A 20,167-nucleotide genomic window follows, 5' to 3' on the forward strand; every position below is an offset into this window, starting at 1 on the left:
CTCCATTGGTGATCGTGAACTTCTGGCCATTAAACTAGCCCTCGAAGAATGGAGGCACCTGCTGGAGGGTTCCAAATACCCAATTGTCATCTACACGGATCACAAGAATCTCTCGTATCTTCAGTCTGCCCAACGGCTGAACCCACGCCAGGCTAGATGGTCGTTGTTTTTTGCCCGTTTTAACTTCGAAATTCATTTTCACCCTTCTGACAAAAACATCAGGGCTGACGCCCTTTCTCGTTCCTCTGATGCTTCCGAGTCGGAAGCCCCCCCCCCCGCAACACATTGTTCCTCCAGAGTGTCTGATCTCCTCTTCTCCAGCTTCTATCAGACAAACACCTCCTGGAAAGACTTTGCTCCCTCCACGCCAGCGCCTCAAGATCCTCAGGTGGGCACATTCCTCGGACCTCGCTGGCCATGCTGGCGTCAAAAAGTCCATCCAACTCGTCTCTCATTTATATTGGTGGCCTACCCTGGAGGCAGATGTCGCTGATTTTGTTCGGGCCTGTACAGTGTGTGCCCGGGACAAGACTCCTCGCCAGAAGCCTGCCGGTCTCCTTCATTCTCTGCCTGTTCCTGAGCTACCATGGTCTCAGATTGCCATGGATTTTATAACGGACCTGCCTTTATCCCATGGAAACACAGTCATTTGGGTGGTCGTTGATCGTTTCTCCAAGATGGCACATTTTATTCCACTTCCAGGCCTTCCTTCTGCGCCACAGTTGGCGAAGCAATTTTTTGTGCACATTTTTCACCTTCACGGGCTTCCCACGCATATCATCTCGGATAGAGGCGTTCAATTTGTATCGAATTTTTGGAGAGCTCTCTGTAATCAACTAAAAATCAAATTAAATTTCTCGTCTTCCTATCATCCCCAATCCAATGGGCAAGTAGAGAGAGTTAATCAGATCCTTGGTGACTATTTGCGACATTTTGTTTCCTCCCGCCAGGACGATTGGGCCGATCTTCTACCCTGGGCTGAATTCTCGTACAATTTCAAGGACTCTGCCAAATCCCCGTTCTTTGTGGTGTACGGCCGTCACCCTATTCCCCCCCTCCCCTCTCCTACCCCTTCTGGTTTGCCTGCTGTTGACGAAGTTACCCGGGACTTCTCCACCATCTGGAAGGAAACTCAAAAATCCCTTCCACAGGCCTCATCCCGGATGAAGAAGCATGCCGGCAAAAAGAGAAGAACTCCTCCTGTCTCTGCTCCTGGAGACAAAGTGTGGCTCTCCGCCAAGTATATCCGCTTCCGTGTCCCCAGTTATAAACTGGGACCACGTTATCTTGGACCCTTTAAAATCAAGTGCCAAATCAATCCTGTCTCCTACAAACTCCTTCTTCTCCCTTCTCTCCGTATTCCTAACGCTTTTCATGTTTCTCTCCTTAAACCGCTTGTCCTTAACCGCTTCTCTCCCAAGGTTGTCGCTCCAGCTCCTGTCTCCGGTTCCTCCGATGTCTTCTCTGTTAAAGGAATTCTTGCGTCTAAGACGGTCAGAGGTAAAAAAAAAATTCTCGTAGATTGGGAGAATTGCGGCCCTGAGGAGAGGTCGTGGGAGCCCGAGGATAACATCCTCGACAAAGACCTCATTCACAAATTTTCGGGTTCCAAAAAGAGGGGGAGACCCAAGGGGGGGGGACTGTTACGCCGAGCGCTCCGGGTCCCCGCTCCTACCCGGAGCGCTCGCAGCATTTACCTGCTTGCAGCGCCCCGGTCAGACCCGCTGACTGGGAGCGCTACGATAGTGTTTCTAGCAGGGATGCGATCCCAGCCTTCTTACCAGACCTGTCCTCCGTCTGTCCAGTCCCGGCGTGCGCGGCGGCTCTCTGCGATTTAAAGGGCCAGTGCGCCGCTGATTGGCGCCTGGCCCAAATTAGTAATTTCACCTGTGCACTGGTCTATATTACCTCACTTCCCCTTCCCTGTATTGCCGGATCTTGTTGCCATTGTGCCAGTGAAAGCGTTCCTTGTATGTCCCAAGCCAGTGTTCCAGACCTCCTGCCGTTGCCCCTGACTACGATCCTTGCTGCCTGCCCTGACCTTCTGCTACGTCCGACCTTGCTCTTGCCTAATCCCTTGTACCGCGCCTATCTCAGCAGTCAGTCGGGGTTGAGTCACTATCGGGTGGAACGACCTGGGGGTTACCTGCCGCAGCAAGTCCATCCCGCTTTGCGCGGGCTCTGGTGAATACCAGTAACCCCTTAGACTCCGTTCCCCTGGTACGGCCCACGTCATCACCCCACTGACACAGAGGATCCACCACCAGTGTCCTCTCAGTACCCGGATCCTGACAGTGTGCTTGGCGGTGTACGAGTGGCTGAAGTGCATACACAGTTTCCTTGCCATTTTCAGGATGTTTTGCAAATGGGGTGAAGACTTGAAGCGCTTGACAACCAGATTCAACACGTGTGCCATGCAGGGCGCATGCTTCAGACTTCCTTGTCGCAGCGCGGACACGATGTTCTTCCCGTTGTCGGTCACCATGGTTCCCATTTCCAGATTTCGTGGAGTAAGCCATACTCGGATTTCTTTACGAATGAACTTTAGCAGTTCCTCCCCTGCGTGACTCCGTTCGCCAAGGCAAACCATGTGAAGAACAGCTTGACACCGCCGTGCCCTACACACATGGTACGATGAAGGGCCACCGAGATTTAACCGTGCAGTGGAGGCCGAGGACACGGTGGAGGATGAGGAGGCGGCGTCGCACACTGTAACAGGACCAACTGCCTGTGAGCGAGAGCGTGGAGGAGGAACCGGTGTGACCTGTCCAAGTTGCTGTTGTGGCTGTGCATTTACCCAGTGAGCCGTAAAGACAAGTATTGTCCCTGATCGTAGTTACAGCTCCACACGTCGGTTTGACACACAGCTCCCTTCGGCTGAGGTGGTGAAGCCTTGGCTGAATGAAGGAGGTAGCGGATGGCCACTGGGTGATGCAGCAGGCTGGACCACTACATCGGAGCCACGGTTCTCCCAGGCTGCTTTATGGTGGTGAAGCATATGTTAATGCAGGGCCGTGGTGCCGACATTGGGACCCTGGCCACTCTTCACCTTCTGCCGACAGATCTTGCGTGTGGCTACGTGAACCTCCTCCGGATGCCTTATGAAAAACTTCCACACCGCTGAGTAGCTGATTTTCCCACCCGCAGTCCGCACTAATTGACTGCTACTGGCGCCGTCTCCAGGAACCCCTGTTCCACTACCTCCCGGAAAGGTAGGCTTCCGCAAAGCAGGTGGTCTCCCCCGGGCACGTTTGGCTCCTGAATTTCCATTACTGCCACCACGCTGACTGCCAACCATGCTACCGCCTTGCTGCCTCAAGGGCAACCTGCAACTCTCTTCTCCTGATGATGATGAAGCCCCTTCTGCACCCGGCTCCCAATTGGGATCGGCTTCATCATCATCAACAGTTGTGTGCACGTCACTGATGTCCTCCTCTGGTTCCCCAACAGTGTCTGCTTCAGGACCCTGAACACTTGCAACACCGCCTCCCACGTCACTCTCCGCATCACTACTTGGCTGCCTAGCGGAGCAAGCGGCGCATGTCTCCTCCCCTTCTTGGCTGTCCAGTAGCTGCTGACTGTCCTCTATTGGATCGTCCTCATTAAATAGTGTAGCTGAACCCACAGCATAAGATACTTCTTTAGGAGAGGGAACAGCATAGGACAAAGGCAATGGGAGGACAAGGACTGCTCCCGGGCCATGCCAACTGAGGGTTGTGTCTGAGGAACCCACCGACTGTTGACTGGGGGTGTCCGATGTCACTTGTGATTATGTGGATGAGCGTGTTAACCAATCGACGATGGCAGATGGGTTGCTGGTGGAGACACGACCGCTGGCTGATAACGGAAGCTCAGGCTCAGGCTGCGACTCCTGCTGCCACTCGCCCCAAGTCTGCTGCCAACTCTGCCTGAAGTATTTAGGCCTCTGCCACTCCTCTGTGCACATCCTGGCACTTCTCTGCCTGACATACTTAGTGCATTTATGAGGGTATTACAATACGCTACACTACTCTTTAAACAGTATTTGTCTAGAACAGCAGCAGGTGATTACTTACAGCTGTCTTTGAACAGTATGTAGGCCCTTGACAGATTAACAGGTACTAGATGGTACAATACTTGGATGTACGTATGAGGTATGCACTGATGAGGGCAGTAATATGCCTAACTATTAGCAGGAAAAAAATCTGTATTTTTGTAATACACCAGCCGGTGGATACTATTGTTTGGACTTTGATGGTATGGAGCACCTTGACAGCTACTAAATGATACAATACTCTGATGTACCTATACGGTATGCACTGATGAGGGCAGTAATATGCCTACCTATTAGCAGAAAAAAACTCTGTCGTTTTTGTAAAACACCAGCCGGTGGATACTATTGTTTGGACTTTGATGGTATGGAGCACCTTGACAGCTTAACAGGTACTAAATGGTACAATACTTGGATGTACCTATGCGGTATGCACTGATGAGGGCAGTAATATGCCTAACTATTAGCAGAAATAAAATCTGTATTTTTGTAATACACCAGCCGGTGGATACTATTGTTTGGACTTTGATGGTATGGAGCACCTTGACAGCTACTAAATGGTACAATACTTGGATGTACCTATGCGGTATGCACTGATGAGGGTAGTAATATGCCTAACTATTAGCAGAAATAAAATCTGTATTTTTGTAATACACCAGCCGGTGGATACTATTGTTTGGACTTTGACGGTATGGAGCACCTTGACAGCTTAACAGGTACTAGATGGTACAATACTTGGATGTACCTATGCGGTATGCACTGATGAGGGCAGAAATATGCCTATTAGCAGAAAAAACTCTGTATTTTTGTAATACACCAGTCGGTGGATACTATTGTTTGGACTTTGACGGTATGGAGCACCTTGACAGCTTAACAGATACTAAATGGTACAATACTTGGATGTACGTATGCGGTATGCACTGATGAGGGCCTATTGGCAGAAAAAACTCTGTATTTTTGTAATACACCAGCCAGTGGATACTATTGTTTGGACTTTGATGGTAAGGAGCACCTTGACAGCTTAACAGGTACTAAATGGTACAATACTTGCATGTACCTATGCGGTATGCACTGATGAGGGCAGTTATATATGTGTAACTCTACGCAGAAAAAACTGTTTAAAAAAACAAACAGACGGTGAATAGTATTGTTTGGACTTACACAGTATGTAGCCAGGCCCTTGACAGATTAACAGGTACAAAATGGTACAAATGCACTACAGTCCACTGAACAATCACGTATTTCTGAACAGCAGCAGGACCCAACAGTGCAGCACCACAAAAAAAAAAATCCAAGGATTAAACCCTAAATTGCACTCTGTCACACAATTCTGAGCAGCAGAAGATTTGTGGAGCAAATAAAATGAGATCTGTATGAGGCAGCTGACAGCTATCTTCCCCTCTCTGCTGCAATGCTCAATAACGTGAATAGGAGGTTTAGCTATCAATGATTCTTCTCAGAGTAACAGCACAGCACTCTGCACTCCTGCCTTTCCCTAATGCTGATGTGACTAGCAGTTGCAGTGTAACGCTGTGGTATGAGCTATTCACACACACACAGTCCCGTCCTCTCCATCTGAGTGCATAGATGAAATGAAGGGAGGCAAGATGGCCGCCGATTATATAGGGGCTGTGACATTACAGGGGTCAGTGAACACTGATAGGCTGCATCTCACATGTGATTCAGGGTAAGCCCGCCTACCTTCATTGCCGCCGCTGTTTCCCGCCCTCCCATAATCCCCTGCCCCATGTACTCACATGTGGATCCGCCATCTTAGGTCCCCAGTAGCCTGGAACGCTGTAAAATGGAGTTTAATGAAGCGATTTGTGCGATAGAATCGCGGCGATATTCGTATTCTTTGCGAATCCAATTTTTCATGAAATTCGTAACGAATTCGGGTTCGTCAACTTCGATTCGCTCATCTCTAGCTATTGGTTGGTCACCTCTAACTGACCAATAGCAGGGAAAGGAGGGGTGGCACCCCTACCACCTCACTCCTATCCCTTTAGGGGGAACAATGCTGTCTTGTCAACCCCGATCCTCCTTATTTTCCTGGTCACCGGGTCACTGGAGACCCGTTTTACCCGGGATCTTCGCAGATGGTGATCGCTGACATGGGGGGGGGGGGGGGGATGGGTGGTCACGTTCCGTTCAACGCACTGTTACCGGTGGTGAACAGAAATGCCGAGAGCCCTTAAAGGGGTATTCCAGGCAACACCTTTTTTTATATATATCAACTTGCTCCGGAAAGTTTACAAACAGATTTGTTTACAAACAGATTTGTAAATTACTTCTATTAAAAAATCTTAATCCTTCCAATAGTTATTAGCTTCTGAAGTTTTCTGTCTAACTGCTCAATGATGATGTCACGTCCCGGGAGCTGTGCATGATGGGAGAATATCCCCATAGGAACTGCACAGCTCCCGGGACGTGAGTCATCAGAGAGCATTTAGACAGAAAACAGCAACTCAACTTCAGAAGCTAATAACTATTGGAATGATTAAGATTTTTTAATAGAAGTAATTTATAAATCTGTTTAACTTTCCGGAGCCAGTTGATATATATAATAAAGTTTTGGCCTGGAATACCCCTTTATGTCCCAGGATACCCTTGGTCCTAGTGGGGTTAAAAGGTCAAAAGATTAAAATACATAAACTAAGAAGACACTGCGAAGTACGGGGATATACTCGGCAGGCCTGGAGAAATATTTTTCTAAAAGATGCTTTTATGTAGTTGATGTATTTCTAGGTGTATATTAATATATATATATATATATATATATATATATATATATATATGTCAAAGAAGAAAGCAGCACTCCTAAAGCATGAGTAGGTGCGTCCAGCTAGGATCCGGGTCCAGGATCCTGCTTACGTAGTTCCAATGAAAATGCTGTGGCACTCAAGGTATGGTGAAAAAATGAAAACTATTTATTCATCCCAAATGTGCAAAGAGCGACGTTTCGATGGTCTCACACCATCAATATTAAGCCACTTGATAATGATGGTGTGGGACCATCGAAACGTCGCTCTTTGCACATTTGGAATGAACAAATAGTTTTCATTTTTTCACCATACCTTGAGTGCCACAGCATTTTCATTGGAACTATATATATATATATATATATATATATATATATATATATATATATATACACAAATTAAAAAAATGTTGCAGTCTCTTGTAATATCTTTTTTATTGGACTAACAGAATTTTGTAGAGACAAGCTTTCAGGATTCCGCCTTTTATCAAGTCCAATAGTCAAGGACTAATTATCAAAGGACTTGATAAATTATCAGGGAGGTATCCCGAAAGTTTGTCTCTACAAAACTCTGTTAGTCCAATAAAAAAGGTATTACAATCTGCATCACTGGACTAATACGGCTACTCACATTTACTATACAGATATACACATACCTGAAGATGGTTTAGAACCCTGTGATGTCACACATGCTTGTGATGATGTCACCGTAAGCTGTACAAGGAGGTGATCGTCGGCTGCAGTCTCTTCAGTGTGTTTTGCATTCACAACCTGTGGTGCAAAGTGTTTGTTAGAGAGTTTCTATTTGCGATAGAGAATTCGAGATTTTGACCGTTCCTTGTCTGAAGAGAGAACCACAAGGTAAGTCTCAGCCTCTTCTATTCATACATACACAGGGCATTTTGTTTGTCAGGGTTTTTTTTTATTGTTATTGTTTTTAGAGCAAAAAAAACAATAAATTAATTTCCAAAAGAAATAACAAAAGTTTTATTCCTCATAGCATTGTGACAATACTTGGCTTAGGCATTAAACATAATAAAATGCACAGTTAGTATCATGACCAGAGATTTTTCTTGCAAAACTGCTAAAATGCAATTATGCCCAAAAAAGCCTCCAAGAAAAAGAGTCCTAATTCATGATGTTCTAAAAGATATAAGTCTATGAGAAAGATTTGGTGGTGTAGTAAAAGAATGACAGAAAGATTAGGGCAGAAATATAATAGTATATAATAGAATTCTGTGTGTACTAACAATAGAAATACTCCGGGTACTCCGAAAGGGAAAACATTTTTCAAATCAACTAGAGGCAGAAAGTCATATAGGGTACAGATAGATCCCAATGAGGTGGGGAAGGTTCATTATTAGTAAATGTATATAGCGGGTTAGCCCAATTGTATCAACAGTATTAAGTTCACATGGCCCAGTGACCATACAGCCAAGCCCTTATTGGAAACCTCAGGGAAGACGTCTCCATATAAAACACTTATAGAGAAGCGTCTTCTTCTGAGGCTGCGATGGTCTTAGTGTTATCTTGTAGTTCTGTGCTGGACAGTTCTGCTCTGTATGAAGGATCTATTGTATAATGACAGGAATGATGACATGTTGTCTAATGTGTTCACTTATCTCTCTCTCTCTAGTGTTTTCAGGCTCTGACCTGTGACCATGGCCTCTCCACAAGACCCATTGCTGAAGGAGGAGGAAGAAGCAATGGAGGACCATAGTGATATGGATGTAGAAAAGGGCGATATCCCTGAGAGGCAGAACCTGCCATCTCTAAGCGTGATGTCCAGCGCACGTTCCATCATCACCGTAGTGATCCTCGCCTTTGTTAATTTGCTCATCTATGCAAATCGCTCCAGCGTGGCGGGGGTGCTGCCGTATATACAGAAAGCATATGACACCAATGCTAGTCTGTCCGGCTTATTGAATACATTGTTCATTGGAAGCTACGTGCTGGTCGCACCAATTGCCGGATATTTGGGCGACCACTGTAATAAGAAATATACTGTTTGCGCAGGAGTCATCGTTTGGCTGAGCATGACACTTACCCTGTCATTCATCCCTGACGGGTACTTCCTGCTCTTCCTGCTGACGAGTGGACTGGTTGGAGCCGGAGAGGCGACTTTCTGCACCATCGCCCCCTCCATCATTGCAGACCTTTTTACAAGTGACCAGCGGACCCGCATGCTAAACGTGTTTTACTTCGTCATACCTGTAGGCTGCGGACTAGGATACATCATCGGGCCCAAAGTGACTGATGCAGCAAGGGGCGATTGGCACTGGGCGTTTCGGGTCACCCCTGGCCTGGGCCTCATAGCTGTGGCTTTGATGATTTTGGTCACAAAGGAGCTTCCAAGAACGACTACAAACGGGAAGAAGAACAACAAATCCCAGAAGTTTGCCAAATGGGCGAAAGATCTGAAAAAACTATTTAAAAATCGAAGCTTCATGTTAACCACCATGGGATCGACGGCTGTATCCTTCATAGTGGGAGCCATAGGTGTATGGGGTCCATCATACCTGACCCACGCACGAACACTCCTACAAGAGAAGGACCCTTGCCGTGCTGAACCGTGTGACTATCACGACATCCTAATATTTGGTGTGGTTACAGTCGTTTCCGGCATTCTGGGAGTTGTAGCAGGGACGGAGATAAGTAAAAGATATCGCAAATCCAACCCACGGGCGGACCCGCTTGTGTGTGGATGCGCGATGATGCTCTCTGCCCCTTTTCTTCTGTTGGCATTGATTTTTGGCAACATCAGCCTCGTTGCCACCAACATCTTCATCTTCATCGGAGAGACGCTTCTGTCAGTAAATTTCACCCTCATATCTGACATTATACTAAAAGTAGTAACTCCGTGGAGGAGATCTTCAGCCCTGGCCGTGCAGATGACAATCTATCACCTCCTAGGTGACGCCGGCAGCCCGTACCTCATCGGCCTGATATCTGACACCTCCGAACGAGGATATGCCAAATCCCCTCTTCTGAAATACCGCAGCCTGGAGTATGCCCTCATGACCTGCACCATAATGGCAGTCATTGGAGGGGCCTTCTTCATGGCCACGGCCCTATATATAGAGAGGGACGAAAAAGAAGCAGAGATGGAATCAGAACCTCCGTCATCCTCCTCCTCCTCACTGCTTCCTGCCGATGAGGACCGCGCTTCAGACTGAGGAAAAGTCATTGCTTACCTTTATCTCGTTTACTTCATTAAAAAAAAATTAAGAAAAAAATAACTGCATTTGTTCTATGTTCCACTTTACCCCTTATTCTCTACCCAGGGGCGGACACAGACAGCAGAGGGCCATTGTGCAAAGAATGTGCCTGGGCCCCCGCCCCCCCCCAAAACATCAATTGTTCAGGACCCCCCCTCCATGTGTCACTTACTCAGGTGGACCCCCATATGTCACTTGCTGTATAAGTTTAATTATTTATTAAGGCCTCCCATATGCCGCAGCTCATACAAGCCCCCCACATTAGGTAGCATAGTTTCCCCACATTAGGTAGCATAGTTTCCCCACATTAGGTAGCATAGCTTTCCCACATTCGGTAGCATAGATTCCACCCATTAGGTAGCATAGATTCCCAACATTAGGTAGCATAGATTCCCCACATTAGGTAGCATAGTTTCCTCACATTAGGTAGAATAGTTTCCCCACATTAGGTAGCATAGATTCCCTACATTAGGTAGCAGTTTCCCCACATTAGGTAGCATAGTTTCCCCACATTAGGTAGCACAGATTCCCCACATTAGGTAACATAGTCTCCCCACATTAGGTAGCACAGATTCCCCACATTAGGTAACATAGTTTCCCCACATTAGGTAACATAGTTTCCCCACAATAGGTAGCATAGTTTGCCCACATTAGGTAGCACAGATTCCCCACATTAGGTAACATAGTTTCCCCACATTAGGTAGCATAGTTTCCCCACATTAGGTAGCACAGATTCCCCACATTAGGTAACATAGTTTCCCCACATTAGGTAGCATAGTTTCCCCACATTAGGTAGCATAGTTTCCCCACATTAGGTAGCATTGATTCCTCACATTAGGTAACATAGTTTCCCCACATTTGGTAGCATAGATTCCTCACATTAGGTAGCCATAGTCCCCCCCAAACACACAGACAGACACAGACACACACAGAGACACACTTACCTGCCCTGCATAGCGCTTCTCCTCTCCGGCGGCGGCCTGACGAGTGACGTCACTGATGTCCTCCTGAGCGGGTCTGCAGAAGTACGCCACTTGTGCGACGTCCCTCGTCAGTAGTGTTGCTATATATTCGCGAATATTCGCGAATTCGAATATGGCCTATGCTGCTCAACCCTACTCGTCAGACCCCGGTCGGCTGGAGGCAGGATCACTGTCTAAAGTGCCCGCTGCGCTATTATACCCCGCAGCTGCTTTAGAACAGTGAGCAGCGGAGGCGCCAACCCTACCATGAACCTACTAGGCACAAAAAAAAAAGGGGGCAGCAAAATGCCGCCCCTGAAAAGTGCCACCTGGGACTTATGGTCCCACCGGGTCCCATGGTAGGGCCGACCAGAGGCGGCTCTAGACTTTGTGAGGCCTTAGGCGAAACTTGAACATGAGGCCCTGCTTTATTTTCTGCTGAAATTACATGGTGGTTCAGCTGTGAGATGGTTATACTGTGACATCACTGTGCATTATCCCTGTACTGTGACATCACTGTGCATTATCTCTGTACTGTGCCATCACTCTGTGTTTTATCCCTGTAATGTGACATCACTGTGTATTAACTCTGTACTGTGACTTCACTGTGTATTATCTCTGTACTGTGAAATCACTGTGTATTGTCCCTGTACTGTGACATCACTGTGTGTATTATCCCTGTACTGTGACATCACTGTGTATTATCCCTGTACTGTGACATCACTCTGTATATTATCCCTGTACTGTGACATCACTCTGTATATTATCCCTGTACTGTGACATCACTGTGTGTATTATCCCTGTACTGTGACATCACTGTGTATTATCCCTGTACTGTGACATCACTGTGTATTATCTCTGTACTGTGACATCACTGTGTATTATTCCTGTACTGTGACATCACTCTGTATATTATCCCTGTACTGTGACATCACTCTGTATATTAACCCTTTACTGTGACATCACTGTGTATTATTCCTGTACTGTGACATCACTGTGTATTATTCCTGTACTGTGACATCACTGTGTATTATTCCTGTACTGTGACATCACTGTGTGTATTATCTCTGTACTGTGACATCACTGTGTATTATCCCTGTACTGTGACGTCACTGTTTATTATCCCTGTACTGTGATGTCACTGTGTATTATCCCTGTACAATGACATCTCTGTGTATATTATCCCTCCCTGTACTGTGACATCACTGTGTGTATTATCTCTGTACTGTGACATCACTGTGTATTATCCCTGTACTGTGACATCACTGTGTATATTATCCCTCCCTGTACTGTGACATCACTGTGTGTATTATCTCTGTACTGTGACATCACTGTGTATTATCCCTGTACTGTGACATCACTGTGTGTATTATCTCTGTACTGTGACATCACTGTGTATTATCCCTGTACTGTGACATCACTGTGTGTATTATCTCTGTACTGTGACATTACTGTGTGTATTATCTCTGTACTGTGACATCACTGTGTGTATTATCCCTGTACTGTGACATCACTGTGTATTATCCCTGTACTGTGACATCACTGTGTATTATCCCTGTACTGTGACATCACTGTGTATATTATCCCTGTACTGTGACATCACTGTGTATATTATCCCTGTACTGTGACATCACTGTGTATTATCCCTGTACTGTGACAACACTGTGTATTATGCCTGTACTGTGACATCACTGTGTATTATTCCTGTACTGTGACATCACTGTGTGTATTATCTCTGTACTGTGACATCACTGTGTATTATCCCTGTACTGTGACGTCACTGTTTATTATCCCTGTACTGTGACGTCACTGTGTATTATCCCTGTACTATGACATCACTGTGTATATTATCCCTCCCTGTACTGTGACATCACTGTGTGTATTATCTCTGTACTGTGACATCACTGTGTATTATACCTGTACTGTGACATCACTGTGTGTATTATCTCTGTACTGTGACATCACTGTGTATTATCCCTGTACTGTGACATCACTGTGTGTATTATCTCTGTACTGTGACATCACTGTGTGTATTATCTCTGTACTGTGACATCACTGTGTGTATTATCCCTGTACTGTGACATCACTGTGTATTATCCCTGTACTGTGACATCACTGTGTATTATCCCTGTACTGTGACATCACTGTGTATATTATCCCTGTACTGTGACATCACTGTGTATATTATCCCTGTACTGTGACATCACTGTGTATTATCCCTGTACTGTGACATCACTGTGTATTATCCCTGTACTGTGACATCACTGTGTGTATTATCTCTGTACTGTGACATTACTGTGTGTATTATCTCTGTACTGTGACATCACTGTGTGTATTATCCCTGTACTGTGACATCACTGTGTATTATCCCTGTACTGTGACATCACTGTGTATTATCCCTGTACTGTGACATCACTGTGTATATTATCCCTGTACTGTGACATCACTGTGTATATTATTCCTGTACTGTGACATCACTGTGTATTATCCCTGTACTGTGACAACACTGTGTATTATGCCTGTACTGTGACATCACTGTGTATTATTCCTGTACTGTGACATCACTGTGTGTATTATCTCTGTACTGTGACATCACTGTGTATTATCCCTGTACTGTGACGTCACTGTTTATTATCCCTGTACTGTGACGTCACTGTGTATTATCCCTGTACTATGACATCACTGTGTATATTATCCCTCCCTGTACTGTGACATCACTGTGTGTATTATCTCTGTACTGTGACATCACTGTGTATTATACCTGTACTGTGACATCACTGTGTGTATTATCTCTGTACTGTGACATCACTGTGTATTATCCCTGTACTGTGACATCACTGTGTGTATTATCTCTGTACTGTGACATCACTGTGTGTATTATCTCTGTACTGTGACATCACTGTGTGTATTATCCCTGTACTGTGACATCACTGTGTATTATCCCTGTACTGTGACATCACTGTGTATTATCCCTGTACTGTGACATCACTGTGTATATTATCCCTGTACTGTGACATCACTGTGTATATTATCCCTGTACTGTGACATCACTGTGTATTATCCCTGTACTGTGACATCACTGTGTATTATGCCTGTACTGTGACATCACTGTGTATTATCCCTGTACTGTGACATCACTGTGTATATTATCCCTGTACTGTGACATCACTGTGTATATTATCCCTGTACTGTGACATCACTGTGTATATTATCCCTGTACTGTGACCTCACTGTGTGTATTATCCCTGTACTGTGACATCACTGTGTGTATTATCTCTGTACTGTGACATCACTGTGTGTATTATCCCTGTACTGTGACATCACTGTGTATTATCCCTGTACTCTGACATCACTCTGTTTATTATCCCTGTACTGTGACATCACTCTGTATATTATCCCTGTACTGTGACATCACTGTGTATTATTCCTGTACTGTGACATCACTGTGTATTATTCCTGTACTGTGACATCACTGTGTATTATTCCTGTACTGTGACATCACTGTGTGTATTATTCCTGTACTGTGACATCACTGTGTATTATCCCTGTACTGTGACATCACTGTGTATTATCCCTGTACTGTGACGTCACTGTGTATTATCCCTGTACTATGACATCACTGTGTATATTATCCCTCCCTGTACTGTGACATCACTGTGTGTATTATCTCTGTACTGTGACATCACTGTGTATTATCCCTGTACTGTGACATCACTGTGTGTATTATCTCTGTACTGTGACATCACTGTGTGTATTATCTCTGTACTGTGACATCACTGTGTGTATTATCCCTGTACTGTTTCATCACTGTGTATTATCCCTGTACTGTGACATCACTGTGTATTATCCCTGTACTGTGACATCACTGTGTGTATTATCCCTGTACTGTGACATCACTGTGTATATTATCCCTGTACTGTGACATCACTGTGTGTATTATCCCTGTACTGTGACATCACTGTGTGCATTATCCCTGTACTGTGACATCACTGTGTGTATTATCTCTGTACTGTGACATCACTGTGTGTATTATTCATGTACTGTGACATCACTGTGTATTATCCCGGTACTGTGACATCACTCTGTATATTATCCCTGTACTGTGACATCACTCTGTATATGATCCCTGTACTGTGACATCACTGTGTATTATTCCTGTACTGAAGGGGGCATGATGAGAGGGGGCATGGTGAGAAGGGGGCATGATGAGAGGGGGGCATGATGAGAGGGGGGTGGGGGAATGATAATACAGTGGGAAATGATGAGAGGGTAAGGGGGGGTGGGTGTAAATGTGGCACACGGGCTGATAAAAGGGGAGGAATGATGTGGCACTGGAAGGGGGGACCAAACTGAAGTTCAGGCAAAATCAAAGTTAGAGGGATGATATGGCATTTAGTCTTTCATTTATCTTATATGTATTTTTTTTAATATACTTAAATCTCCCTATTAAAATGGGGGTGCGTGTTATACGCCAGTGCGTGTTATACGCCGATAAATACGGTACATAAATAGATGGATATAGATAGATGGATAGATAGATAGCTAGATAGATAGATATGATATAGATAGATAGATAGATAGATAGATAGATAGATATGAGATAGATAGATATGAGATAGATAGATATGAGATAGATATGAGATAGATAGATAGATAGATATAAAGTAACAGAAGAATGCAGCAGCACACTGCCAGCACAAAGATTTAGATGAAACATGAATATGCAGTAAAAACATGGAGAGCTATACAGCTATGGTGTAATAGATGCAAATGTGAAACTATGAAATAGTGAGGCACTTAGCTCGCAAATTTGTCTCCGCCGGCGGTCAAATAGCTTGGACCGTCCCACCGCGATAAGGTGGCCTCCTTGTATAGCTCTCCATGTTTTAACTGCATACTCATGTTTCACCTATATCTTTGTGCTGGCAGTGTGCTGCTGCATTCATCTGTTGCTGTATATCTAGCCTAGTAGCGTGCACCTGTAGGCCAGGTCCATATAATAGTTTGGTATCAACTAAAGTGCTGGCTGACTTATTCTTTGTCTGTATTACACATACGGGGGAGTGGCTACCTCCATGTTGGCCTTGCACCCCACCCACCTCTATCAGGTGTGTATATAAGGTGTCTTGGATGTTCCAGACCCTGCCATGCTTACTGAATTGTTCACACAGAGGCATATTCACAGTGTAGGGTCCGTCCCAAGGAGGCCACCTTATCGCGGTGGGACGGTCCAAGCTATTTGAACGCCGGCGGAGACAAATTTGCGAGCTAAGTGCCTCACTATTTCATAGTTTCACATTTGCATCTATTACACCATAGCTGTATAGCTCTCCGTGTTTTAACTGCATATTCATGTTTCACCTATATCCTTGTGCTGGCAGTGTGCTGCTGCATTCTTCTGTTGCTGTATATCTAGCCTAGTAGCGTGCACCTGTAGGCCAGGTCCATATAATAGTTTGGTATCAACTAAAGTGCTGGCTGACTTATTCTTTGTCTAGATAGATAGATAGATAGATAGATAGATAGATAGATAGATAGGAGATAGATGGATAGATAGATAAAAAAAAAAACTCCAGAAGAGCAGCACAACAAAATTAAGAAAACCAATGCAATGGTGCACGCAGGGTGTGAACCTTGGTGAGAGGTTCACTTGTACTAGAAAAAAGCAAGAAACCAGCAGCACACAGAAAAATTAGTGCAAAAAAGGTGGAGATTTATTGCATTATCCCAGTGTACAAAAGAAGCGACGTTTCAGCGCCTTCTCGTCGCCGTTCTCAAGCTCCTTGAGAACGGCGACGAGAGGTCACTGAAAGGTCGCTTCTTTTGTACACTGGGATAATGCAATAAATCTCCACCTTTTTTGCACTAATTTTTCTGTGTGCTGCTGGTCTCTTGCTTTTTTCTAGTACAAGTTGATTGATATAGATCAGTGTTTCCCAACTAGGGGGGCCTCGAGCTGTTGCAAAACTACAACTCCCAGTATGCTCATAAAGCCAAAGGAATGCTGGGAGTTGTAGTTTTGCAACAGCTGGAGGCCCCCTGGTTGGGAAACTGATCTATCTATCTATCTATATCATATAAATTTATCTATATCATATCCATCTATCTATATCATATCCATCTATCTCCTATCTATCTATCTATCTAATTTATCTATCTATCTGTCTATATCATATCTATCTATCATCTATCTATCTATATCATATCTATGTATCTATCATCTATCTATTGATCTGTCTATCATCTAGCTATCCATCTATTTATGTATCTTTCTATATATCATCTTTCTATATATCATCTTTCTATCTATCTTATATATATAAATATATATATATATATATATATATATATATATATATATTATATAAAAGCAAGCAAGTGGAGCGGCACATCAGTCCTTTAGTCACGAAGGGTGCAAGCGGAGATAAGCCCAGGTCAGGAGCTCTTCCTAAATCCAGATCACAAACATAGACCGCAGCACACCAGATTAACGTGAAGTGGTATTTATTCCAACCAACGGAGCAACGTTTCAGACGCCCATGCGTCCTTTCTCAAGCACACTTTAGTGACCATCTTGCCAGTATATATGTGGTAACCAATTTACAACTCAATTTACAAAAATAGTATAAAAAGTGTACAAAATTACATATATAAAAAGAGAAATTATGTCATATACTTAGACAAATTGTGCAAATACAAGATGGGTATAAAGACATCATACCCAATTTACAGTACTTTATAAAAAGTGTAGATACAGTTATAAGTGAATAACAAGTGACAGGTGATATACATGTGAAAATTATTATAATTACCGGGAGGGGGGAGGAACGGATGTTCTCGCATACAAGCACCGGTTCCATATCCAGGAAGTGGAAACAAAAACTGCGCCTGCGCGCTGTTTGGCGCGAGGCGTCCGGCGCATAGTCTATGCGTCAGACGCCGCGCGTCTTGGTGACATGTACCCGTACCAACAGCCTATCAGTACATTCACAGCCGTTACGTGTGTAGTCACATGGCCGCCTGAGGTGCGCGCATGCGCATAGGCATATCTTCCTCAACGGCGGCCATCTTAATTATGGGCAAAGATATGGGCAACGTAATGTATTAATGGTAAAGTACACTAACAGTATAGATAAGTATATCGGGGTATAAAGACTGCATTAAAGCAGTCACATATCGGGACCAACCATACACATCGGACAACCATGTCGCAATATACCACAGGGGGCTCCGTGGAACCCCCTTGTTATGCGTTGTTGCACTGTTGTGTGCGCGTGTCGCAAACAGTCTACCGGCCACAGCGGAGCTACGTATTGAGTCCCGCAGTGTCCAGGAAGCACTCAGAGGGGGACCACCCCTGGAGCTTACCACCTGTGAAGCAACACCTCAGTCATACCAATAATCAGTCACATAGTCTCCGGGAGGGACTCTGTCACAAGCAGACTGTCTATTTTCATGGACAAGATCCTTCGCCCATTTGCCATGCAAGCCAAATCCTATTTGCGTGATACTTCTGATTTTTTATGTTAAATCTCAGACATTGACATTCCTGACAATATCATTCTGGCATCATTGGACGTGACGAGCCTGTACACCTCCATCCCACATGATGGGGGTGTGCAGGCCGTCAGGTCCACGATTGAGAATCATTTTTCATCTAGTAGGACTGAATTCATTCTTGAGCTGTTACAGTTAGTACTGAAGAATAATTATTTCTTATTTGACGATATATATTATTTGCAGACCTCGGGCACGGCCATCGGCACAAATGTGGCGCCAACTTACGCCAATGTGTACATGGCCGTGCTCGAGGAGAGTTTTGTCTATGTGTCCCACCACTCCAGCAATTTGCTGGGGTGGTGGAGATACATTGATGATATTTTTTTGACTTGGACAGGGACGTCGCAGGGACTGGATGACTTTTTCAATTATTTGAACTCTATCTCATCAAGTATCAAATTCACATTGACTGCATCAACTTCATGTGTACAATTTTTGGATACATTGGTATCCATTCAGGACAACAGACTTGTGACTGGACTTTACACTAAGCCCACAGATAGTAATGCAGTACTTCATTTCTCCAGCCGTCACCCTAAACCAATGATACGGTCATTGCCAGCCAGCCAAATGCTGCGAGCACGCCGTATCGTTGCACAGGAAGACGAGCTGGAACCCACATTAGACAAAATGATACTAAATTTCAGACAGAGGGGATACCCTAGACACCTACTTGAGGACAGTAAATCGAATTTACTGTCGCTGGACAGACGCCAATTATTATATAATCATAAAAAAAGACAATCTAGACCCCGCATTCCTTTTGTGTCAACATATAACGATCTGTCTGGACGTGTTGGCAATGTCATTAACAAACATTGGAAAATTCTATCCAACTGCTTTCCTCAAATAGAAGAGTTTAACTCACCTCCATTACTTTCTTATAGACGCGCACCTAGTCTACGTGACAAACTGATTAAGTTCGACGTGTCACAGACTAGGGACTAACAAAAATACCTTACAGTTAGGAGCAAGGGCTCCTTTCCATGCTGCTGCTGTGTTAGCTGCGGCTACATGGTAAAGGGACCCGTATTTACACATCCTACATCAGGTGCGGAACATCGGTTGAGATATTATCTCACCTGTACATCTGACTATGTCATATATGTCTTGATGTGCCCGTGTCGTCTCCTCTATGTAGGGGAGACGACATGGGACTTCAGGACACGTTTTAATCAACATCGGTATTCGATCAGAAAAGGGAGGCTGGATCTTCCAGTCTCCAAACATTTTATAGATGCTAAACATCAAGAGAAAGATCTCAAATTTATGTTGCTTGATCACGTACCTCCATTGAAACGTGGCGGCGACAGAGTCAGTAAATTAAAGAGAAAAGAATTAGAGTGGATACATAAATTGGGAACGCTGCGCCCGAAAGGGCTCAACGTCGAATTTATTGTGTCAGCACAAATATATAACTCCAGGTAGTAATCCATAGCCCAGATATGCGGTTGTAGGTAATAAGTTGTATGCTAGTGACCCCCATTTGTATCTCTTTCCCTAAAGTGGAGTATATTTAACGTTAATTATAACATTGGTTTTATGTAATATTATTTTTATTTTTATTTTTTTTATTTTTTTTTTTTTATTTTTTTTTTCTTTACAGGGAGTGGGGCATGGAAGGATAAAAGTTATA

General features: G+C 44.4%; 1 protein-coding gene across 1 annotated transcript; it reads left to right on the forward strand.

Annotated features, from left to right (window-relative positions):
- The first annotated feature begins 7,530 nt into the window (after positions 1-7,530).
- On the forward strand, positions 7,531-10,018 carry LOC130368844 (protein spinster homolog 1-like). The gene is made up of 2 exons (XM_056573151.1): positions 7,531-7,652; positions 8,428-10,018. The coding sequence occupies exon 2, from the start codon at positions 8,453-8,455 to the stop codon at positions 9,965-9,967; it is 1,515 nt and encodes a 504-aa protein (XP_056429126.1). The 5' UTR covers positions 7,531-7,652; positions 8,428-8,452; the 3' UTR covers positions 9,968-10,018.
- Positions 10,019-20,167: the final 10,149 nt, after the last annotated feature.

The sequence above is a fragment of the Hyla sarda genome, chromosome 4 (genome assembly GCF_029499605.1).
Source record: "Hyla sarda isolate aHylSar1 chromosome 4, aHylSar1.hap1, whole genome shotgun sequence".
NCBI classification, from domain to species: domain Eukaryota; kingdom Metazoa; phylum Chordata; class Amphibia; order Anura; family Hylidae; genus Hyla; species Hyla sarda.

Bases quoted from the DNA above. Each gene is read 5' to 3' on its own strand.
- LOC130368844 (XM_056573151.1), top strand. From the start codon at position 8,453: ATGGCCTCTCCACAAGACCCATTGCTGAAGGAGGAGGAAGAAGCAATG.